This window comes from Dromiciops gliroides, chromosome 3 (assembly GCF_019393635.1).
Source record: "Dromiciops gliroides isolate mDroGli1 chromosome 3, mDroGli1.pri, whole genome shotgun sequence".
Taxonomy (NCBI): Eukaryota; Metazoa; Chordata; class Mammalia; order Microbiotheria; family Microbiotheriidae; genus Dromiciops; species Dromiciops gliroides.
The window spans coordinates 523,007,131-523,033,702 of record NC_057863.1 but is presented as its reverse complement, the minus strand read 5'-3'; the positions used below and the strand labels follow the sequence as shown (position 1 = coordinate 523,033,702).

Genomic DNA, 26,572 nt, shown 5'->3' with positions numbered 1-26,572 from the left:
GATTGATTACATTAAGATGATCTTGAGAGAAGAGAAAGAGGCATGCACTGGGAGAAGGAGGAAGGAAGAAGAAGAAGAAGAAAAATTACCTGGTTCAAGAGAGAAAAATATGTATACACATTCAGTTGGGTACAGAAACGTATTTTATCCAAGAAAAATAGGAATAGAAAGGATTAAGAAAAAGGAGGGATGGTGATAATAGGGAGAGCAGCTTAAAGAAGGCAGTGGACAGAAGCAAAACAGGCTTTTGAGGAGAGGCAGAGTGAAAAAGAGAGAGAGAAGGATAAACAGAAAAAAATATGAGAGAAGAAAAAATACACAGCAATCTGTTTGAATGTGAATGAAATGGACTCAAACCATAAAAAAGAAGTGAATAGCAAAATGGTTTAGAAACCAGAATCCAAAAACATGTTGTTTACAAAAAATACACTTTAAACAAAAAGACACACAGAGAATTAAAATAATGGGCTGAAGCAAAATCTATACTGTTTTAGCTTAAGCGAAAAAGGCAGGAGCAGTAATCATGATCCAGACAAAGCAAAAGCAAAAATAGACCTAATTAAAGGAGATATTCAGGGAAATTACATTTTGCTAAAAGGTATTATACACAATGAAATAATATTGATACTAAACACATATGCACTAAATAGCAGAGCTTCCAAATTCCTAAAGGATATGTTAAATTTACTTATATGAGGAAAGAGAGAGTAAAACTATGCTACTGGGAGACTTCAACTTTTCCCTCTCAGAACTAGATAAATCTTCCATTAAATAAACAAGAAAGTTAAAGAGATGAGCAGAATTTTAGAAAAGTTAAATAGGTAGACCTCTGGAGAAAACTGAATGGAAATAGATGGGAGTATATCTTTTTCTCAGTTCTATATGGCACAGTCACAAAAACTGACCATGTATCATAACATAAAAATCTAATAAGCAAAGGTAAAAAAGCAGAAATATTAAATGCACTACTTTCAAACCCTAATGAAACTAAAATTCAATTCAATAAAAGGCCTTGTAAGATTAAAAATTAACTGAAAACTAAATAATCTAATCCTAAAGAACAAATGTGTCAAAGGACAAATCATAGAAACAATCAATGATCTTTAATAAGGTTAATGACAAAAATTAGACAACATAGCAAAAATTGGGGGATGCAGCCAAAGAAATACTTAGGGGAAAATCTCTCAAGGCTTAAAAAAGAGAAAGAGCAGATGAATGAATTGGGAATACAACTAAAAAACACTAGAAAAAGAACAAAATCTAAATCCCCAATTAAAAAATTAAAGACTATGTTTTAATAAGTAATAAAAAATGTCTTACTTAAAAGTTAAATCTATGTTTATTTCTGGCAGATTCTCATTAAGTGCCTCTAAGCCCATTTGGTACTGATGCTCCAGGGCTTTGTAGAGCTGATGATTCAAGTGCTGCTTCCATGCATGCATGTCACTTGCTTGGAATCCCTTAAATATGACATTATTTAGTTAGAATTATGTTATATCATGTTCTCTTTTAATATTCTTATGGTAACACATTAAATATCATTAAAAAGAAAATCAATCTTTAGATGAAATAATTATCTCAAGTTCAATTCAAATATTTTAATATTTTTTCAATATAAAGTGCTCACTTTCATAGCACTTTATTACTTATAAAGTATTTTCCTCATAGCAAGCCTTTGAAATAAGTAATGCAATTATTACTATACCCATTTTATAGATAATGAAACTAAATTTCCAAACGGTAAAGTGACTTGTTCTAGGATGTGCAACAAGTGTCAGAGACAGAATTTTGATGCAGGTGTTTCAGACCAGGAACATCTGCACCAGTGGTGTCAAATATACAACACTCCCGAGTGCTGCCCAAAACAGATTAAAATTAGTTCCTATCTGACTTTAATGTGCTAATGGATGAATAAAATGAGAACTATCTAAATATGTATGGTTTTCTAAGTCAATATTTAGCTCAGAAGGATCCTCATGTAGGGTTTGGTGACAGCTATGTGGTATCAAACTGCAACAGAAATGGATCTCTGTGGGCCACATACTGACTTAGAAAAACACAAATTAATATTATATATGTTGTATTGTATTTTTATTTATTTTGTTAAACTTTTCACAATTACATGGGGGGGCGGGGCAATGAGGTTTTAAGTGACTTGCCTAGGGTCGCATAGCTAGTAAGTGTCAAGTATGTGAGGCCAAATTTGAACTGTGCCACCTAGCTGCCCCCTCACAATTACATTTTAATCTAGTTCTACAGGCTATTTTGCAGGCCCTTAGACTATGAGTTTGATGTCTCTGATCTAGAGGGCCTCACCATCTGTAAGAGGTGTCTTCCATAAAAGAGGCAAATAACCCTGGGGAGTATGTATCTCCACATTTATCAATAAAATTTAATCACAGTCATTGAACAATTTTATCTCTGTGAGTATAATGATTCTTGTATTATGTTAACATACACTGAAAATACCTCCTTATAGGAAAGTTTTTAAGACTGTTTTCTTCTGCCTCATTCAAGACTTTTTTTCACAATAAACAAGCAATAAATACAGCTAGATCTTGAATCCGTAATACTTTTGTGTCAGTTTTGTGATGTAAAAAGAAGTCAACTATTAAAATCCATTTGCAAAAATTATATCTGCTCACTATAGGATTTTCATCAAAGATATCCTCAATATTTTAGGTCATTCTCATAAGGATTTTAGTAAGATGAGAAAGTGCATGTGGCAGATATTTCTAATGACCTATCAAATGGATTTCTATGTACTGGTATTGTTTGTGATTTTTTTTCAGTTATCTGGAATTATTTCCCATTCATTCAGATATCTTGAAAATGGATTCCTTAATGTTTTCAAAATTGTGTTGCTTACAGAAAAAAAAATTTTCAGAAATATTTGAGCTAGTATAGCTGGTTTTCCCAACTTCATTTTCTTAAATGTTATTTGTACTTCCTCATGAGACACACTGGAGACTGAGTTAAAAGTCCAAATGTGGCTCTTCCAATGTCACAGATGATGAGAACATTATAGGAATATCAGCAGATATACTCCATTTTTATTTACTTACTGTTCTCCTTAGAAGACAATACTACTAAAAGTTAGTTGCAATAATTAATAATTTTAGCAAAGTAGCAGGATATAAAATAAACCCACATAAATCATCAGCATTTCTATATATCACCAACAAAACCCTGCAAGAACAGAAAGCAAGAGATACTCCATATAAAATAATCATAGACAATAAAATATACCTGGGAGTATACCTGCCAAGACAAGCCCAGGTACTATATAAACATAATTATAACACTTTTTATACAAATTAGGTCAGATTTAAATAATTGGCCATGAGTGGACAGAAGCAATATAAATATATAAAATTAGGATGTTTTCATTTACAATATAGTAAATATTGATAAATATAACCCATATAAACAGAAACTCTTAGCAGAGTCCTCAATAATTAACAGTATAAAAGCATCCTGAGACCAAAAAGTTTGAGAACCACTGCCCTGTATCACTAAAACAAATAGAGAACCTCACCAAAAAAAATTCATCCTGGACAGGCAAGAGAATTTGTGTAGTCTAAAAGCTTTGGGCTCTTTTATTTCTTAATATCTCACCACATTTTCTGATATATTTTCTACTGTTCTCTTTTATATCCACCTTCTAAATGAAGATATCAAGTGTAAGCATTTATGTTTTGGTTTGATTTTGAAGATCTTTTCAAGTCCATCCTAGAATTATTCGACTTCTTAATCATCATTAGGTTCAACAGTAGTATGAAAGATAAACATTGAGACAAAAGCTAAAATGCTGGTATCTCTGCTTATGTTTATCATAAGCACCAAAAGGTGAGATAACAAACTGTTGCATGAAATGATGTTTCTTGTCCCTTTGGGTGAATCATGAAATGGTCTTCTTTATTTGCCTCTCCAAGACCTGTTGAGTCATCTGGTTTCATAGAGTAAAAATGTCGATACTAGACAGTTCAATTACTCCAATAAAGTCATATATCAACAGAAGGTCACAAATCTTAAAAAGACTAGATAAAAGAGTTTTAAGTATTGGAAGTAAAGAAGCTAACGATAAAACATTGGACTTAGAGGCAGGAACACGAGTTCAAATCCTACCTCAGATACTTCTTCCTTCTCAGTCCCAGTTACTACATCTATAAACTGGTGATAATAATACTAAAACAGAGTTGTGAGGATCAGAGAGATAATGCTGTGCACATAAAGTTCTTTGCAAACTTTAAAGTGCTATATAATAGCTATTATTAGATAATAATTATTGTCATCATCATCGTCATAACACTATCTCAAAATGCTGCCAGAACATGGGGGAAAACATCTCCACCACCTAAAAATTAATTAACAACTATTAAATGGAAGTTGTTTGCCTCAACATCAGTATACTGAGAGCAAAAAACAAAGGATAAGAGCTAAGATTTGGCTCTAGTAAATTTATTTAAAATGGCTAGAAATGTTTCTAAATATTTCAAAACATCAATGAAAAATATTTTCATACTTCTGAAATATAAATATGGCATTTATTTTATTTTAAATCTACATAAATTTCTGCCAAAGAATCCCAAATATTTTCATATTACAAGTTCAAAGAATCTGAAAGTTGAAAGGGACTTTGGTGTCCAAACATGAAAGGAATCCCTGATTATAGAAGTTCACAAAAGACTTAAAATTTACTTTTATAATACTCTCCATTTAATTCATTAATAGTTTGAAAATTTCAGATTTCACAACCAGCTGTAAAATTATAAATAATCATACCTGTGCTTCTACAGTAGCTAAACCAGTTCTGAGTTCCTGAAGCCCATCTTTCCAGCGCTGTTGTTGTCGAAGCAGGTCAGTGTTCATGAGCACTATGACCTGTTAAAAAGCAGAGGGTGGTTAATAGAATAGGCATGCTATACACATCCTCCTCAATTTTCTAAATAAAATATACCTTTTCACAAAATGTGGCATGCCACTTTCTTAGTTTCCTGTTTTCTGTAGCAAGTCGTTCAGCAGCACTTTGTAGTTTTTGAATGTAGCCTTCTAATTCTTTAGGATTATCCCAGGTGATCTGTGACTTTTCTCCAGCACCAGGTTTTGAATTCTAAGTAAACATAGATGATACTCATTTACAACTTAAACAGTACCTTTCTCTCAAAGGGCTCAAAATAGTGTGAATCCTAATGTTATTCATACCTACCACATGTCTGTGTGGTCTGAAAACTCAGTATATCCAAGTTAAATAATAAAGGAATAAGGAGATACATGTCTCTATTGCCCTTTTGTAAAAGATAACCAGGTCTTTGTCTTCTCAGGGAAGTCTACATAACATTGTGGATAGAGTTTTGGACTTGGAGGCAGACAGAACTCAATTTCTGACTCTATAGTTTTCTAAGTGTATGAATAGATCATGTTACTTAATCTCTAGAAGGTAATTGTATCACACTAGAAAGGCTTCCAATATTTGCAGGGAACAGATTACATCTGCTACAGGACAAGCTAGCTAAGAGCAACAAGGATCCTTTACCAAAAGGCTGGCCATGCGGTGATGAACTCTAAGCAAGTCTTGAAATAAAGGAAAATTACAAATTGGCCCTTAGTTCTATATAGCCCCCTTCAGCTTCTTCATTGATCTTGGCAGAATGATAAAAAGAAGGCATGACAAAAAATGAAATACTATATTCTAACAAACATAAATTTATGTTTGTCAATTGACTGATTATCAATGAAGGTGTCCTTTCTGAATTATATAACTGTGTAGTCAGATCATTAACTGGTTAAAAGCAAGCCAAGAGAAATAAAATTTTAAAATATGGTGTCAGATTTAGATAACTTCAACCTTCAATATTTTTAAACAAACTGCTGATACTGAAAAATTGGAAGAACAGATACCTACCTACACAAACGTTTACATTTCCCAAGAAAGTTTATCCAATGTAAAACAACCACCAACCACAATGAGGAGGTAAAAGAAGTCTAGAAACTGCCTTAGGTGGAATACACTTGTCTCTGCAAAGCATAGGAGGTCAAAAAACAAGGTTTTCTCCATGTTACTGTTAAGTCCTCTAATTATGATATTTATCCCATTCCATTCCATCTCATTTGGAAGTATATGCCCTCCTCTGACCATTATTTTAAGGTTAGTTTTCATCTAGTTTTTATCCAACCTTATACCTAACTTAAATACTACCTCTTTCATAAAATCTTTCTCTTCTTTCAACTCTGCATGATATTTTGTGACCTACTTATGTACTTGCCATGTGCTCATTTGTGTAGCTTATTTTCATGTTATATCACCCTGACAGAAAATAAACTCCATGGGATAAGGAATACTCTTTGCATTTTGTATATCCCAAGCACTTAGCAACATTCTGTGTACATAATATATGCTGAACAAATGTTTGTTAATTGAATTTTAAGATTGTGAGCTTTCCCTCATATCAAGAGAAAATAATTTTAGAGAAGCAACAGAACCAGCCATAAGGCATATAAACAAGTCAAAGATTCAATATTTCCCTCAGAAATACATGAGCCAGAGATGAAGATTGGAACAGTGGGTCTAACAGCTGACTTAATGTCTAATTCCAGACATATGTGGAAGTTACAGGTCAAGGCAAATCAATGCAATGAAGGCAAGAATCATGGAACACTTAGATACTATAGGGCAAGAAAAAGCAATAGATCAAATCAAGTAATCAGTTAGAACAGTAAATATGAGACATTAGAGACAATGAAACCCTAAAACTAAAAAGCAATTCCTATATTAAACAAGAACCCTCTCATTCACTTTCTGTTGGTGCACAAGCTAATCCCAAGAAAGTGGCCAGGACAGGGCACAGGTAAACTATCCATTCATTCAAACATTACTCTGGCATCAAAATGAGAAAAAGAAAAAAGAAAATACAAAGCATGGCCCTAAAGTCAAAGATCATCTTATTTAGTTAGAATTATAAGATATGAACTTTGGTAAATAAAACCCAAACAAGAATAAGTAAATAAGAGGAATATAATCTAGAATGAAGTTAGATGAGAAAGATGATTCATAGCTAGGGGAAAGCAAGCAAAGCTTCACAGAAGTAACACTTGAGTGGGCCTTCAAGGTTCAATAAAAACTGGACAAGCAAAGTTTGTCCTCATTTCTGGAGCATCAGAACAGCTGGCCTTACACATAGTAGAGACGACAAAAATTTGTTTAATTGACTAGAATTGAATTTTTACATGAAAAACTTGTCTATCATTTGTTGAATAGAAGTGAATTTATATATGTAAACTATAACACAATTTTAGATTTTCAGAGGACATATGTTACACCCAGGATACCCAAATATAGATTAATTCAGAGGGAAAAGGACATTAAACTTCCAAAGCACAAATATATCTACCTTTGTATTATTCATTCAAAACATTCGACAGGGGACAGCTAGGTGGCACAGTGGATAAAGCACTGGCATTGGATTCAGGAGGACCTGAGTTCAAATCCAGCCTCAAACATTTGACACTTACTAGGTGTGTGACCTGGGCAAGTCACTTAACCCTCACTGCCCTGAGCACAAAAAAAAAAAAATTCAACAAATATTTGTTAAGCACATACTATGTGCTCAGTACTGTTTGGCACTAAGAATATAGTCAAAAATGAAAGTCTCTATGCTTAATACACTTACATTTTGGGGGAGAAATAGTTTTGTATGTGTATGTGTATATAAATAAATATACATACACATATGTATATATATATATACACATCTATATATGTATGTATGTACATATACATGTACACATATAAAGCATATATAAAATATGTACAAAATCATGTGGGGGCAGGGAGAGGAACCAGCAATTAGAGCAAGGATTCCCATGGGATCCATGGATAAATTTCAGAGTCTATAAACTTGAATGGGAAAAAAATTACATCTTTATTTTCACTAACCATTAACTGAAATTTGGCATTTTCTTCAATTATTTAAAAACATTATTCTGAGTAGGGGTCCATAAGCTTCACAGGACTGCCAGAAGGTTCTATGACACAAAATTGGATTGGAAAAGGCTCTGTATAGGAGACAGTACTTGAGCTGAGCTGTGAAGGAAGGCAGAGTTTCTAAGAAGTGGAGGTAAGGTGGGGAGCACATTTCAAGGATGGAGCTGATGGTATAATAGCACAGAGAAGGTAGATGGCATGTCACAGAGGAAGAAAAACAAATCAGTCAATGTGGATTATCCATAAAGTGTGAAAGGGAAAGATGTAATAAGCCTGAAAAAGTAGGCCAGAGCCAGACTGGGGGTGGGGGTGGTGGGGCATTAAGAGCCAAAGAAATGAAAATGAATGTTGTAATTTTAGTAACACACAAAACTGTTTCAACTCCAGGAATTAAACATAAAAGATAAAGAATAGTTCATCCTGAACAACGGTGCTGAAGGAAAAATTTAGATAGCAACGGAGGCTTTTAGAATATCTGAAGGGAAGTTTCTGAATACTTCCAAAAGTCATAGTGCTTATTTAGATACAAACCAGAGGAAAGAGAAAAGCTGGTAGCTCAAAGGGGTGGCTGTTTCATTTTCCTGAAGAGTGTCCTAAGGTGGAAAGGAAGAACACAAGGGAGAATTGAGCTGCAGAGAGTTGTGGAAGAAGGATCCCCTTAGGAGACTGAAAGGAATTATGTCAAGAGGACAAGTGAGTGTTTTAGCAGTGAAGGAAAAAAAGTTATTTCTCTGAGATTTCAAGTGGAGAGGATACACAGAAAGGCAATGATATGCAAGGTGAAGAAAAATGAGCTTACAGTAGGTTGTCATGAACTACTCTTTAAAAACATGGCAAGATGCTCAGTGTGAAGGAATGAATAAAGAACAGATCTGAAATCATCTCATATACTGAACGTGTTAAAAAAGCAAAGATATATTGAAAACAGCTAACAAGCAGTATGTGAACAGCACATTTTAAAACATAATTATAATGTAAAAAGTCCTTTTACCTTAATTATTTGTTCAAATGCTAAAGCAGACTGTAACATCATTGGTCTCTGGCTTTGAATCATTTGCTGATCAATAGAATTGTAAAAATGTGCCACCTACAAAATAACAAAAGGTCAGCAAAATGAATGATTAACATTTTGGTATTTGTTGTACAAATACTTAACTGCTACCCAATTAATATTCAAGCAGATACTTTCATCTACAACTTAGCTTTCAAGAAAAATATTCTACTGTAACAGCTATTATGTAAAAAACAAATTCTTTTCCTCAAATATCACATCAAAAACATACAATGAAATCATGTGCATTTTTCAGTCTTACATATTTTTGTTTACAATAACTACTTTCACCTAAAAGGTTTTTTAATGCTTTTAAACACAGATTTTTATTCAATGTAAAAAAAACAATCACATTCTTGAATATGGCAGTGAGTTTCTATATGAAAGCAAATTACCTTTTCCAAATTTCACATTGGCATTTACCCCAAAATTAGAATGGCTGCTTCAATGCATACATGACTATGATGTAAAGAATAAATAACAGCAATAAAACCTACCAGCCATGCATCCCTGGCAAACTCATTTAACTTCTATGTGCTTCAGTTTCCTTCCCTATAACATGGGGATAATAATAGCACCTACTTCCCAGGGTTGGTGTGAGCATTAGATGAAATATTTGTAAAAACACTTTGCAAGCCTTATATGCTATGTAAATGTTATCTGTTATTATTATGTTATTTTTAATTATTATTTAATAGAACTACAAAGTTGAATAATAATACAAAGTAGAATGTTATAGAGACAAAAGAAAGGTTCAAGGATGTTTTGTAGGACCCATATTAGGTACATGAAATTTGTTTTTCCAAATTTAAAATTAATATGTCTCACCAAAGACTTATTGGTTCTGGTCAATAATTAACCTAAAAAATACAAAGTATAAAAATTCACAAGACTGAGATAACATAAAATTCATATAGAAAAATCATACTAATTGCATATTTTTAAAATATTTCTTACTTGTTTCAGAATAATTGCTTGCTTGCAGAATTTTTGTGCAATATTTGCAACTTGCTGTATTTTAGCAGGAATAACAAAGCCAAATGCAGAGAGCTGACGTACTTCTCTCAAAAGAATCACCAACCGATCTGAATAGTGTACTTTTAGTGCTCCATCATTAGGATCCAATTCCATAACACGACTATTAGCCTCAATGCTAAAATTAAAAGATGAATAATTTAAGTTTTCACATTTTCAGTCTTCTATTTGACATGTTCCTAGTAGACAAACAATTATGATTTGAGAAACAAAGTGCAGATTTTAAAATATTTCATTGGCTTTACTTCAGTTCTGCAAATTCCTCAAATATCATTTCATTAACCATTAACCAAGAATTTTAAAAGATCAGTATCACATATTTCTAAAAAGAAAATTTTCAGTCTCTTCTTTTTAAAATCTATAGATTTCGGGCAGCTAGGTGGTGCAGTGGATAGAGCACCGGCCCTGGATTCAGGAGTACCTGAGTGCAAATCCGACCTCAGACACTTAACACTTACTAGCTGTGTGACTCAAAAAAAAAAAATCTATAGATTTCAATTTACTTGGATGCCTTTTCCTTTAATTACTTTGATTATTGATTATCTTTCCCCAAAGCCTATCCTTCTCCATTCATCTGTTTCTATTAAGCAGGCCACCATCCTTCCAGGCACATAAGTTCACAACCTCAGTCTTCCTCATCTTCTGACTCTTACAGACATATACTACACAGTTTAGCCAAGATGCTATTCTTCACATAGTACACATTCCATTGACAGTCTTGCTTTTTGCTCAGGTCGTCCATCTTTCATGCCTAGAATACAGTCCCTCCATTTAAATCCCCTAACAACCTTTGAAGCTCAGTTTAAGCACCATCTCCTACAGGAGAACTTCCCTCATATTTCCAGCTGCTAGAACCTCACTGCAAAGTTAACATATAATTTTTTCCTATCTATTTTATATATACTTATATGTGTATTCTGATAAAATGTAAATTCCTTGAGAGCAGGGGTCTTTCCATTTTTATCTTTAAACCCCCAGAACCTAGCACAATTCCTAGCATATTGTAGGCACCCTCCAGACCCTTGAGCATACCATCTGACCTGCTGATGCACCCAGAGTACCCCAGGCCTTGCCATCTACCCAGGAGATGATTTCTCATGTCTGAATTGTCTCTCCTAATTGGCGTGTGAGATCCATGAGTGCAGGAATCTTATTCTATTTGTATTCCCAGTGCTATGTACAATGCTTAGAAGATAGAAAGCACTTAATAAGTGCTTTTACACTCATTCACTTAAAAAATACTTATTGATTATATTGGTTAAATTTGACCCATGAATAGATTAGAGCCTTCAGCCATATCCTCTCAAGTACTCTGATACATCCTCCATAAACTTCTAGTCCTATATTCCATACAAAAGATTGTCCTCCATGTGTCAGTTATACAAATAAAGTCACAGGCATAATTATGAATCAAGCCTTCTATTTCCTCCTCATTTCCTATTCTTAAGTTATAAACAAGATGATAAGCTGCTACCAAAAAAATGCAAGGAGTATATGTTTTTAGTTTATTTTATTTTGGACCATAGCCACGATTTCAACGATGGAAAGAGGTTCTAATGATACAGTACACCACCTGATCTGCAATTTAGTCACAGATGTAGACTTGGGTACTGAGAGGTTAAGTGACTTCACCAGGGTCCCCCAGAGGAGGGACTGAAAGCTAAGTCTTCCTATCTCTGAAGTTAGCTCTATTATGCAACATGGCCTCGCTTTCATTTACTTAATACAATCAAAAAATAGAGCAAATACATGCTAAAAAAAATCCTTAAGAAGATCATCAAAAACATTTTTTACACTAAAGTGAGGACAGATTGTTAATAAACAACAAAACTGTTTGTCAGTGCCAATACTAACAGGAAGTCTGTTTGCCCTGAAACAAATGGAGAAGGTCCTCTATCCTCATATTCTTCATTAGTCAGATAGCATTTATTAAGCACCCACTACAAGTTGGGCACAGGGCTAAGCACTGAGGTTACAAAGAAAGTAAAAACAAAAGGAAACAAAGGCCCTGCTTTCTAAGAGCTCACAATCTAATGGAAAAGCTCACATCCTCAAGGCTATACATCTTCATTTAAGGCTGAGGCCCAAGGAAAAGAGGCAGAAAGCAAGTGAATAATACACCACTACAGTAATTCTCCCAAGCACTCTCTGGCCCTTCATCTTCCCACAGTCTAAGTTTCAATGTATTAAGAGGATACAGTTTTTAAACTTTTTTCCTTCCTCTTCACTTAAGGTTGTTCCCTTTGCACTGAGTTGGACAGTGATACAGATGGAATAACTATTATTCTACATGTCTCTAAAATCATTGCAAGAGAACCTGAAAAAAACCCAAGTCTTTCCTAATACCAGCTGTATCTCTCTGTGGAAAAATGCACTGTCCAGATAAATCCTTTATTACTGCATGTAACAGCTTAAGTTGTTTTTAATGGATCTAATATTAATTGCATAAGAACTCAATCTACAAAATACCTTTTGTGATTTCAAATATTTCTACTTACCATAAGCCTGATCTGGAATCTGATAAACCCGACTGAATGTCCCTTGACCAGTCATCAAATTGTTCTTGCTCATATAATTTAAACTGCTCTAAGAGATCATCAGCACTTCGATGAAAAGAACGAAAACCTGACAAGTCAAATAAAAGAGCTTCTGCAATCTTGATTGTATCATCCACCTTAAAAGTAAAATTTATAAGAATTAAAAAATGAATTTGATTTCTAAGAAAATTCTAAATAATCATGAGCCCAATTCTCTTATCTGACCTGTGAATCAAAGACTGGTTTCTCATACAAATATAAAGGAAAGTTCCCTGAAGGATTGCATAAAAGTAGAAAAATATCAAGCCCCTAAATTGTACGCTAAAGAGTTAGTATTTCTTAATTTCAAGATCAGAGCCAAGGTCAGGGTAAGGTCAGATTCAAATATGTATGTGTCCTCATTCATTTCCATGGCATGCCACCAATATTAGTCTATCTTCCATTCCAATTATGCATTAAGAACTTTAGCCTCTCGGCATGTAGAACTCTGGTAAAATCAGGGAGAAGAACAGAAGGGAAGTTCTCTCCTCAGTGACTTTCTTGCAAAGAGTACTGCCACATTCGGCAGAACTACAGGGGCAGAATCAGACTACTTGTATATAACCCCAGAAAAGAAAAACCACAATAATTATGCCTATCTGGCCTTTTTAGAACCCTTTGCTCTTACTCATAATCTGAGACTTTCACAATCAATTAATATATACTGAATGTGGACCATATGCAACACAATATACCACATACTGACAGTCCTCAATGTTCTTAGATCAGTCTAGAAGTAATCAGAGATCTTTAAAAATGGCAGTGTTTCTAATACCCTAAGTAATTACCAATTACATTTTACCCTTCCATTTTTAACTTTCAATCTAACATGAAACTTATGTTTGAATGACATTAATTTTGCCCTTGCTGCTAAAAAGGAAATTTAAAAAAAAAGCTTATTTTCATTTAGTATAAGTATATTATAAGTATTAAGTATAAAAAGATGTCACAGGGCAGCTAGGTGGCTCAGTGGATAAAGCACCGGCCCTGGATTCAGGAGGACCTAAGTTCAAATCTGGCCTCAGACACTTACTAGCTGTGTGACTCTGGACAAGTCACTTAATCCTCATTGCCCCGCCAAAAACAAAACAAAACAAACAAACAAAAAAATGCCCTTAGCCTATATGGCTATTTCTTCTAGATAGGAAAAATCAAAGCTCTTACAACAAGTCTTTCTCCACAATCTCAAATTTCTGAATTTAAACAATCCCTCTTTCAAACTCTGGAAGAATTTTTTGTTTTTTGGTTTCTTTTGTGTGTGAGGCAATTGTGGTTAAGTGACTTGCCCAGGGTCACACAGCTAGTAAGTGTCAAGTGTCTGAGGCCGAATTTGAACTCAGGTCCTCCTGACTCCAGGGCCGGTGCTATATCCACTGCGCCATCTAGCTGCCCCACATTGGAAGAATTTTAAAAAGGAAAATGACTAGTTATGTGGCTAAACCAATTTTATTGCATTTAAACTGCAATTCTAATGCTTATTCTACATTCTTAAATGTTAGTAAAAATGCCTCAAAACATATTAAAATTAATACCTTTAACTCCAGCTGACGGACCCAAACTATGTTATTGACAACTTCTGAAAGATTTTTGCCTGATAATGGCCCAGTTACTTCCCCAGGAATGCCATGACATCGATTATCAAAGTCTGTACGAAAATCTGAAAATAAAGCAATATGATCATTTCATAATGGACCATAATTCAAAATAATGTTAATCATAGGCATTTAAATGTTAATGTGTACTGTTCTTCTCAAATGCAACCAGTAAGGCAAAAAAAAGGTAGAAATATGCAAAAATCCTTTGAAATGGAAACATTAACTACACAAAAATCATCTGTTTTAAGTTTTCACCTTTGACTGAGTCCATAAGTCTTGCCAATAAAGTTTCTCTTTCCAAAATCAATTCTTTGCTTATAGTTGGACGTTTTACCAGCTCTTTATATTTCAAAAATGCTTGGAGAAGCTAAAATTAAAAAAAGAAATCATTTGATAAAACCTACTTATGATTATTTAAATGACATAAATTAACATTTCTGAAAATAGTGAAACAAAAATCCTATAAGAAAAAGTAAGGAAGCATACCTGTTGTGGACTGTCTTGGATTTCTGAGATATAATTTTTTAATTTGCCTGCTATCTTTTGTTCTGCTGGTCCAATAATTTTCTCATATTGTGAGACTGCAGCTTTCCACAAGGGCTAAAAAGCCAATAAATAAATTTGTTAGATTATAGTACAAAATGATTCACCATAACAAAAACAAAAGAAAAAGTGAATTAAAATGTGTACATATATATATGTATGTAAACACAAACACACAAATATATATATATATATATATATATATATATATACAAACACACACACACACACACACACACACACATATACATACCTCTGTGTAGGGGTTATATTGCAAAGGATTCAGACCAGTAAAAGGTTCAAATACCCTAGTAAGGCATATGATTTTCTCTTCACTAGCAGGTAAAAAATAGATAAGTTTTTCATGAATTGTCCTGATTGCTAGGACCTGAAACAAAGCAAACATCAAAAAATGCTTCAGTTGTTTTTTGTTGTTTTTTTTTTTACTTTAATGAATGATTTAACCAGTGGCATGAACCTTCCATTATTCTCCTAGATATAGTCTATATTGTAGCCAAATTCCTGTTTCTGGGGCCACTCCACGCTCTTTTCCACTGCCTGAAATCTACCCTGCACCTAAATTGTCTTCCTTCTTCTCCTCCTCCTTTCTCTATTGTATAAATCCTTTTTTTCTTTTTTTGCAGGGCAATGGGGGTTAAGTGACTTGCCCAGGATCATACAGCTAGTAAATGTCAAGTGTCTGAGGCCGGATTTGAACTCAGGTACTCCTGAATCTAGGGCCAGTGCTTTATCCACTGCACCACCTAGCCGCCCCTCTATTGTATAAATCCTACCCATTTTATTTTATTTTATTTTATTGCAGGGCAATGAGGATTAAGTGACTTGCCCAGGGTCACACAGCTAGTAAGTGTCAAGTGTCTGAGGCCGGATTTGAACTCAGGTCCTCCTGAATCCAGGGCCGGTGCTTTATCCACTGCACCACCTAGCTGCCCCCAATCCTACCCATTTTTCAGCAGTTCAAATGCTACCTCTCCCATGAAGTTTTTCCTGGTACCACCAAAAAATAGTTCATTTATATCATGTTTTAATTACAAAGTCATTTCTTATAACAACTCTATGAGATCAGTAGTATAGGTATTATATTCATTTTCACACTAAGACTAAGGATCCAAGAAATAAAGTTGGATGGACTCAATAAATGGTGAAGGATGGATTCAAACCCAATCCTCTAATTCAGCACTTTTTACAACTAGATATGACAAATAAGGAAAAGAAAACCTGGCTGTCCTTGATGTCTTCAAATCACCAGACCCACAAGAATTATATCACAGGTTACACAAATAACTGGCAAATGTAAATGCTGGTCTACTTACTGTCCGTGATCACTAAAAGGGGATAGAAAATGGCAGATGTACCACAGATCTGGAGAAGAGCCAAATTTGTGACAATTTAAAAAAAAAAAAACTTTAGGTGATGTAATTTGAAAACTGTAGACCAGTGACCTGGGCTTTGATTCCTAGAAAATTATGGAATGTATTAGTAGAAACATGATTAGGGAACTCTAGAAAAGCAGAGGTGATCACCATCGTTTCATCACTTGTCAGGCCAAACTGCGCTCATTTTCTTTTGTCAGGATTATTAAACTATTTATTAGATCAGGGAAATGGCTATAAATATAATTGTAACAATTTTACTCCAGCATTCTAACAGATCGATGCATGTATTCCTTTCAATTAGCATATTACAACATCCACATCTACCCAGCTGGAATGACTTTTGTATATATCTCATAAGTTCATGTTGGGCTTCACCCAATATGCCTGGAAACTTCCTTGGGTTTTCTTTACATAAAAATTACATATAGAATACCTAACATTCATCAAAATCAGTTTATTTTCTCTTTCGAGTATACAATTTCTTTATTAACAACCTTTACATAACTTCTCCTTCTTATTCCTTGTTTACAATATGTTGCTTTCTTAAAAGTCATAGCCAGGGGCAGCTAGGTGGTGCAGTGGATAGAGCACCAGCCCTGGAGTCAGGAGGACCTGAGTTCAAATCCAGCCTCAGACACTTAACACTTACTAGCTGTGTGACCCTGGGCAAGTCACTTAACCCCAATTACCTCACTAAAAAAAATTTTAAAAATTTAAAACATTTGAATGGGCCATAATTAATATCATTCATATAAAAAATCTTCAATCGACCTAGTGAGGGGATACCAGGGACATCTAGTGATTAGTTAAATGTCAGTCAAATGATTTATCGCATATAAAAAGCAAAAAGGTCCCTGGCTAGGGGAACTCAGCTCTTTAGTATTTGCTCTTCACCTTATCCTTTAGGTAGAGGCAAGATTTGTTGTTGGTGTTGACGATGATGATGTTTGTTTTTTGTTTTCTCCTCTCTTGTTACTCCAACCAGAAGCAGTAATAGTGACTTGCATCAGAAGCAAAGGACCATAGGAGACCTATGTCTACATGGAGCCCGAGGGAAATTCAAGGACAGTGCTTTTAGAACCCTGACCTTCTTGCAGAAGATAGGGAGAATCTGAATTACCTAGATAGCATGACCTTGGAATCTAACCTTCAATCAGAGAAAGGAGATCTCCAGAATAGCACCAATTCTGAGATTTGCCTCATGGGAAAATCCAACTGCAAGTTGGAGACTCACTCAAGACTGAGTAGTCTGAGAGCCCCAGGCACTAGATCTCTTAAATTTCTGATGCTTCTATCTCCTTGAAAAAGGGAAAAGACTATGCACTTGGTTCTTATACAGGACCTGATCCTACTGCAAGAGCAAAGTTAACCAAGAATTCATTTATGGAGCATAAGAGGGGAAACCTGCTGGTCCTAGATAAAGGTGAATGTTCCTTCTAAATAAGCAATTAGAACTCTTTTTGTGGTGGTTAAGAATTGGAAATCAAAGGAATGCCCATCAATTGGGAGATGGTTAAACAAACTGTGGTATGTGATGATGGAATATCATAGTGCTATAATAAATGACAAGCAGGATGATTTAAGAAAGGCCTGGAAAGATTTGTATGAATTGATGTATAGGGAAGTAAGCAGAACCAAGAGAACATTGTGCACAGAGCCAGCAATATTGTTTGATGAAGAACTGAATGACTTAACCATTCTCAGCAATACAATGACCCAAGACAATCCCAAAGGACTATTGATGAAATATATTATCCACCTCCAAAGAAAGAACTGATATTGATTGAACACAGACTGAAACAAGCTATTTTTTACTTTCTTTCATTGTTCTTCTTTTATTCAAGCTTTCTTGTACAAAATGACTAATATGGTAATGTTTTACATAACTGTACATGTATAACCCATATCTGATTGCTTACTGCTTCAGGGAGGGAAGGAGGGATAAAATGTGGAACTCAAAATTATAAATAAAAATGTTTATTATTTTTTTAAAAAAATAAGCAGCTAGGTGGCACATTGGTTAGAGCACTGGGCCTAAAGTCAGGAAGATTCATCTTCAAATCTGTTCTCAGACACTTACTAGCTATATGACCCTAGGCATGTCACTTAACCCTGTATGCCTCAGTTCCTCACCTGTAAAATGAGCTGGAGAAGGAAATAGCAAACTACTCCAGTGTTTTTGCCAGGAATACCCCCAAAAGGGGTCACTAAAAGTCAGATACAATTGAAATGACTAAAAAACAAAAAGACATGAAACACTGCAGTCTCAAAAAAAAATTGGATATACAGAGATAGAGGATGATAGGAATAATAAAAATGGTCACATAATACTTTAAGGTTTGCAGAGTACTCCACATACATTATCTCAATAGAGTCTGACAACAACAATTATAATCACCATTTTAGGGAAACTGAGGTTCAGAAGGGTTACTTAACTTTCTGCCCTCTATGGTATGGCTAACTGGCTTCTCTCTGTTCTTCATACATGACTCTCCATCTCCCATCTCTGTGCTTTTGCACTGGTTTTCCCCAGACCTGCCAGACTGGACACTCCTCTCTCACCTCTGCCTAATAGAATCCCTTACGTTCTTTAAACCAAGCTCGAGACCACCTTTTACTTGAAGCTTTTCCTGATCCCCCTCCAACTTCTAGTGCCCTTCTTTTATTTATTATGAATATTCTTATATATGTGTATGTCTCCCCTAAAAGAGTAGAAGTTCCCTGAAAGCAGGGAACCTAGGCTAGCATACTGCCTGGTATCTGGTAAGTGTTTGAGAAATGCTTCTAAACTAATTGACTCAGGTGACCTTAGTCACAGAGCCAACAAGCTTTGGCTGTGGAATTTGAACTCATATCTTCCCAACCTCAAAACAGCCACACTATCCACCATTCTATGCTGTTTCTAGATTTAACAAAATATTTCAAAAAGTCTCTCATGTTACTTTTGTGGACAAAATGGAGAGATATCAGCTAGACAAGAGTATAGTTACTGGATTCCAAATTGGTTAAAGGCTCTTCCAAAAGACTGTAATTTTCATTTGAAAGGAGGTTTCCTGTAAAAGTGCCCAAGCAATCCATGCTTGGCACTGGGGTGTTTAATACTTTTATCAAGGACATGCGTAAAGGTATTGATGGCATTACTAAATATGCAGATAACAAAAAGCTAACCTATTAAATGGCAAATCATGAAGAAAAAGATCTTAATAAGTTAAAGAATTGGGATAAATACAATAATTTCATTTTAATATGGATTAAAAATAGTCTTATGCTTGGATTCCATACCAACTTCACAAGTACAATATGGGGAAGGCATGGAATTTAGTTCACCTAAAACGATCCGAGTATTTTAATGGGCTGCAAATCTAGAGTATGATAAGGCAACCAAAAAGCTAATGCAAGTTTAGGCTGCATTGAGAGAAGTACAATTTTCAGAATTAAGAAAGTGAGGGTCTTACCCTACTCAAAAATGACTTGAAGTATTTTGTTCAGCTCTGGATGCCATTAAAAAAGTTCCAAAGACAATAAATGGAGGGGCATAAATGAGGAATAATGAGAAGGCTAAGTTGGCTGAACCACAGAATACAAAAAAGGAGAATAAAGTCCAATAAGACTGGAAAAACTGGTTGGAACCAAGTTGTGTAGGGCTTTCAAAGCCAAAAAGAAGAGTTGATAATTTTTATCCTAGAGACAACAATGAGCTTTTGGAGTTTATTGTATATAGGAGTAACCTGACCAGATGTGCACTTAAAGGAAAATTATTTTGACAGCTGTATGGAAAATGGAAAGCAAAGAGACTTGAGGCTTGCTTCCCATACACAGATTTTAGGCAGCCCTGACAATTAAGGAATAATTTGTAGATGGTAAAAATTACTTTCATGTATACCTAGAATGTTCCCAGAATAAATAAAGTAACTGAATCTATGTAGCATTTTAAATAGTAGATGGGGAAACACACAGATTACTCAAAGAATTCTCAACAGTCAATAAAAACATGCATGCATCTATAATCCACATAGAAATTACTAAAAACTGTGATGGTTCTACTTCATCATCATTAAGGTTCACAAACACCAATACCTCCTTAAGACGTTTGCCAAGTTTGTCAAGAGATTCAGGGAAATATTTCTCATTTTTCCAAGGATGGGGAACGTAACGCTGCCACATTTGCCCAGTTAGATGATTACAGGCTACTACCCACTGTTCACAAATAGTAATTCCAGCTTTCAGGTTATCTTTCACAAGATGAAAAGGATCTTCCCAGATGTTCAGAGTTCCCAACTTTTTCTGAACAAACCTTCCAAAAGAACCACCTGAAAACATCATAAAACATCTTATTCTTAAAAGGTATTCTACATAGTTTTCTTAAACATTATTCTATACCATAAAAATTTTAAATAGGACATTTTGGTATCAGATATTGAAATCTACCTAAATTTCATTATCATTAAAGCTTAACAGAAATTTTTATGTAGAAACTAAAATTAACAGAATACATAAATGTCTAAAAGTTTAAACAATTCAAGTAAGAATCATTTTAATTAAAATAATTTAGAGTAAAAACAAATTAAAATACATTTCTAGCAACAACTTAATTAGGTCTTCCTCAACAGTACCTATTATATCTAAGAGATGTAACATGCGAGCTTCAGGGTAATGTTCATGCTCCGTTTGTCTCCATACGTCATCAACAGCATCTCGAGTGGTCTCCACTAAGTCTACAACTTCCAATAAGGAAAGACTGTCCAAATTATAGAATTCCTAAAAAAAAAGAGCATTTTTAAAAAAATGATCATAATTATATATAGAATGTGATCAAAATTATATAAGGAAGAACTCGACAGAGAATATTTTAAGCCCTCTCTGCCTATTTAAGCCTAACTTTATTTCTTTTAATTAAATGAGCATCAATTACATGAGATAGGACTACATCAAATAGATCATTCCTCATGTAATATGAGGGTGGCATCAATACTACTATTGTGCAAATATGCACTGCTTTTAAGGAAAAAGTTAAAGAAAATATTTCAAAAGCTAAATGTAAATCTACCCAAATGAGAGAGAATTTCTGTTTCTTAAAAATAAAATAAGTAGGAGGTGCAGTGGGTAAACCATTGGATTTAGATTCAGGAAGATCTGAGTTCAAATCTATCCTCAGACATTTACTAGCTATATGCCCCTGGGCAAGTCACTTAACCCGTTTGCCTCAGTTTCCTTATCTGTAAAATAAAGATGATAATAATAGCATCTACCTCCCAGGGTTGTTATGAGGATCAAATGAATTATTTTTTAAAGTGCTTAGCAGGCACTACATAAATTCTAGTTATTATTAGTAGTAGTATTAAAATTTCATTATCATACTTAAAAGAAAAATTCCATGGCTCAAGTCAAAGACTTCTAATCAGAAGAAAAAAAACTTGAAGGCCCAGTAAAGTAAGTTTTGATATTTCACGACTTCCAACCTCAATCTATGTTTCACTATTCTCACTAACTCTAATAGTGGTAGCTACTCTAGAATATACCTCCAAATAGTTGTCTAAGAGGCTAAGCCCTTTAAAATTAAGCAGGCTACATCTCTTTCTTTTTTTTTTGGTGGTAGCAAAGACCAGGAAACAAAGTAGAGGCTGATTATTGGAGAGTGGCTACACAAATCATGGTTACATGAATATAATGGAATATCACTGTGCTCTAACAAACTAGGAATAAACTGAACACAAACAAGTATGGACAGATTTGCACGAACTGATGCAAAGTGAAGTAAACAGTCAAGAAACAACATACACAACTACAGGGCTGGAAAGGAGAACAACGGCAAGCAGTCAAACAGTGAATGTTAGGAATTTAAGAGTAAGTATAGTCCTCCCGCCCCCCCTCCCCCTCCCAAAAGAAGACATCTCACATTGAATATATAATCAAATTTTTTCAATGTATCCAACAGTTTTGCTGAATTTTTCTTTCTTTCCTCCTTTTCCTTTCTTAAAAAAATTCTTTGGTATGAAGGATGACTCTTTGGAAATGGGGAAAGGGATACAAGGGTAAATTTAGGTGGTGTTAAGAAAAAAGCAAGAAAATAATATATGTTTTTGTTTTTTTGCGGGGCAATGGGGGTTAAGTAACTTGCCCAGGGTCACACAAGTGTCTGAGGCTGGATTTGAACTCAGGTCCTCCTGAATCCAGGGTCAGTGTTCTATCCACTGTGCCACCCAGCTGCCCCTAACAGGCTCCATCTCAAGAAAAACACAGGCATACAGATATTTTACTACCTGTAATAAAAATAAATTCATTTGCCAAGCTTGGTGTCAGAGCAACACAGTACTCAGGTTCATTAAGAACTGTGCCATTTTCTGACCCCAGAAGTATAGATTACTGAGAAAAGGAGAATGTGTTGCATCCTGAGCTCTCCCTGCAAGGTGTCTTTAACCTTTTGCTGTAGTTGTTTAGTTGCTCTTCAGTCATGTCTGACTCTTCATGACCCCATTTGGGGTTTTCTTGGCAAAGATGCTGGAGCGGTTGGCCATTTCCTTCTCCAGCTCAGTTACAGATGAGGAAACTGAAACAAGCAAGGTAAAGTAACTTGCCCAAAGTCATACAGCTAGTAAATGTCTAAGGGGAGATTTTAACTCAGGAAGATGAGTCTTCCTGACTTCAGGCCCAGTGCTCCATCCACTGTATTCTCTAGCTGCCCCATATTTAATCTAACTAGCCTGAAATACAGAGCTCGCTCTCCCATTTTTTAATCTATTATCTGATAGCCTAGCACTGACCATTGACTTTATTCTATTTAACCAAGTCATAAACAAAGCAAACATTTTGTTTTACCATTTGGGATGAGGTAATACAGCAGCCAGGACAAGGTTTGTTTATTAAGTGTCAAGATACACAAGATTAGTTCTCTTGCTTTGGAAATACTTGTAAAATGAGAATTAGAGTACACCACAGGTATTATGCATTATTCTTTCTCACGTTTCTTGACAATGTGCTATGGTAGAAAGAGCTTTAAGATATTTATTTTTTGCTTTTGCAAAGTAACCTGATGAGTTACTTTCAACATTTTGGTGAGATAAACAACTATTTGTTTTTAGCATGGAGTTAGAATAAGAAAACCTAGGACTGAGCCTTGACTGACATTCCTTAGCCAAAGGATTATGGGCAAATTCCTTAAATGCTCTGAGTCTTAATTTCTTTGTCTATAAAATAACAATCATACTACTTATTCTATCTCTCTCACTTTGTAAACCATAAAGATACACATAAATGTTAATCATTATTCTTGGTCCCCCTAGAAACATTTAAATCAGGCAATGTCAAAACAAGAGCTCAATTCCAAAAATGTTGCTAATTACCATCACATAAAACTTATATCATTATATGTTTATACTATGATTATATTTTCCTATGGGAGAAAAATATGTTTATGTCACCAGGAATTGTTGTAGCAACACAATGATGGCTGGCATTTATATAATACTATTTTGTAAAGCATTTTACAAATATCATCTCACTTTATCCTAATAACAATAATACAAGGTAGGTGCTATTATTATCCCCATTTCCCAAATGAGCTAACTGAAGTAGACAGAACTTGAATGATTTGTCCAGGGTAATACAAGTATTGTGTCTAAAGACAAATCTGAATTCAGGATTTCCTGGCTCCAGATCAGATTTCTACCCACTATGCCACCTGTTTGCCTTCTCTCTCTGTCTGTTTCTGTTTCTCTCTCTCCTCTCTCCCCCCCCTCAATATATATGTATATGGATATACATATATTATATGGACATGTAATTTATATGGTATATTATATATTTTATGTCGTATATTTATATGTAATCCATATAATGACATTCCTGGTTTTCTTTAAAACTCTGTTCAAGTGCCACCTTGTACATAAAATCTGTCCTGATACCCACCCACTACTAATACCTTCCCTTCCTTATATTAATTTTTTATATATTCTACATGTTGTTGCCTCATTAGGATCTAAGCTTCTTGAGAACACAGAATGTTTTGATTTGGGTTTTGTATACTTAGCACTTAGGTACCTAGCACATAAGAGGTGCTTGACAAATTCTTACTGATTGCTTGATTCAACTTTTTCTAATGCACGTTGATAGTTGTACTCTCTCCAGAATCTAACAGTTGTTTAATGTTTATAGACTCTTAAGTTCATAACTTTAGACCTGGGAAAGTCTTTAGGGACCATCTAGGACAAGGATTAGTAAGCTGTGGCCCACAGGCAAAATCCAGCACCATTTTTGTATGGCTCACAAGTTAAGAATAATTTTTACTAATAGGAAAACTTTAATAAAACTTCTGTTAAAAATGAGTTTTTACTTAAAAAAAGTAAGTCAAAACCACTCTTAGCTTATGAGCTATACAAAAATGAGCGGCAGGCTGGATTTGGCCCAGAGGCTCTCTTCTGCTGATCCCTCTTAATTTTACAGATAAGAAAACTGAGGTCTAGAGAGGTTGCCCAAGGTCACAAAGGCAGTAAAGGACAGTGGCAGGGTTCAAGCTTAGGTCCCCAACTCCAAATCCAATCTAATATTCTAATATTAGAATGTCTAATATTCTCTAATGTCATTTTATTTTAAAGTATAGGTATCTACTTTAGCCTTTCTTATAGCACTATATTATTTGATTATATTTCTGGGAAATTTTGTATGAATTGAGCACAACTAGGAGAACAATTTATATAACACCAACATTGTAAAGACAAACAACTTTAAAAGATTATGAACGGGGGCAGCTAGGTGGCGCAGTGATTAAAGCACCGGCCCTGGATTAAGGAGGACCTGAGTTCAAATCCGGCCTCAGACACTCGACACTTACTAGCTGTGTGACCATGGGCAAGTCACTTAACCCCCATTGCCTAAAAAAAAAAAAAAAAAAAAGATTATGAACTCAGATAAATACAATAACCAACCATATTTCCAGAGCACCAGTGATAAGGAAAGTCAGACACACCCTGACAGAGAGGTGAAGGATGAAATAGATAGAATAAGACATATATTTTTGGACATGGTCATTGTGGAATTTTTCTTTCTTGATGATGCATATTTGTTACAAGGACTTTATTTTTGTTTTTGCTTTTGTTTTTTTCCAGTTGGGAGGGGTGGGGTTATAGGGAAAGAAAAAAATGCTTGTTAATTGAAAAAAAATTAATTTAAAAAAGTATAGTAGTTACTATATAGTAGTTACAATGCTGTATAGTAGTTCGTAGATTTAAACTTCATCTTTAAAAGTCTGATTAAAATAATTATTTCAGCACATATCCAATTAGTTTCAAAGGTATCCTCATAAAATATGTATTTGGTATATCCAAGGGTACTTGAGGATTTTCCTTGAAGCACTCTGGTGATGATTTTTAAAACTAAAGTGGATGTTTTTCTATTACATTCTAATTTGTCTTTAATAAATGTCTGAAGTCAGTTTATTTTCCTAATTAATTTGCACATTGTCATGGATTACCCAACTTAAATCTGTTCATTTGTTTCTCCTACATAAATTATACCCTGAGATGTTTGCATGGAACCTGAAAAACAACTTAACAAGTAAACATACTCTTGCAACTGCCTCAAAAAGTTCTTTAAAATAAGTGGCCCTTTCTTTGTTCATCTGTTTACTTCCACGATGTGCTTGCTCTATCCAGAACTGGAACTCATCACTTGGTGTAAGAATACCTAAAAAAAGACAAAAGAAAGAAGAATAACAAATCATCAAGAGAAAAAAAGACCACGAGAAAAGAACTAGTTGATTCCCTGACTTTGGTTAACTTTGGAACCAAACCACTCTTTAGGTATACAGAACTACTACAACCTTTAAAATATATTTAAAAGGAGTTTTCACAATCTTTTTAACTAACAACATGGAAAAATTGTTACTGGTGGTCTAACTTGAATCCCAGCAAGTACTACTTAGATTTACAGTGAAAGGGAAACAAGGTGGCAGAGTAGATAGAGCACTGGCCCTGGAGTTAGGAGAACCTGACTTCAAATCCGGCCTCAGACACTTAATACTTACTAGCTGTGTGACCCTGGGCAAGTCACTTAACCCTGATTTCCTCAACAACAACAACAAAAGATTTACAGTGAAGTACCATATATGGTTTTCTTTCTTTTTTTTCTTTTTTGGGTGGGGCAATGAGGGTTAAGTGACTTGCCCAGGGTCACACAGCTAGTAAGTGTTAAGTGTCTGAGGCTGGATTTGAACTCAGGTACTCCTGACTCCAGGGCCGGTGCTCTATCCACTGTGCCACCTAGCTGCCCCTATTTCTGATAAATTCTTAAGTGACCAAACTTGTGTTTCCAATATAAACATATTCTAACATAAATAAACCTATCCTTCTAAAACTTAATTCTATTTGATTCTAACCCCTTTTTCTAACTGGAAAGTT

The 26,572-nt window shown here is 34.7% G+C and overlaps 1 protein-coding gene across 1 annotated transcript in view; it reads right to left on the bottom strand.

The window, feature by feature from the left end:
• DYNC2H1 (dynein cytoplasmic 2 heavy chain 1) overlaps window positions 1-26,572 on the bottom strand; it is a 380,708-nt gene that overhangs the window by 337,555 nt on the left and 16,581 nt on the right. Inside the window, 13 exon segments of the mRNA XM_043996879.1 lie at window positions 1,321-1,460; window positions 4,786-4,884; window positions 4,961-5,113; window positions 8,976-9,071; window positions 9,993-10,188; window positions 12,569-12,744; window positions 14,179-14,303; window positions 14,497-14,608; window positions 14,728-14,841; window positions 15,038-15,172; window positions 20,259-20,491; window positions 20,795-20,939; window positions 25,741-25,859. Of these exon segments, the coding sequence (XP_043852814.1) occupies window positions 1,321-1,460; window positions 4,786-4,884; window positions 4,961-5,113; window positions 8,976-9,071; window positions 9,993-10,188; window positions 12,569-12,744; window positions 14,179-14,303; window positions 14,497-14,608; window positions 14,728-14,841; window positions 15,038-15,172; window positions 20,259-20,491; window positions 20,795-20,939; window positions 25,741-25,859 (1,843 nt within the window).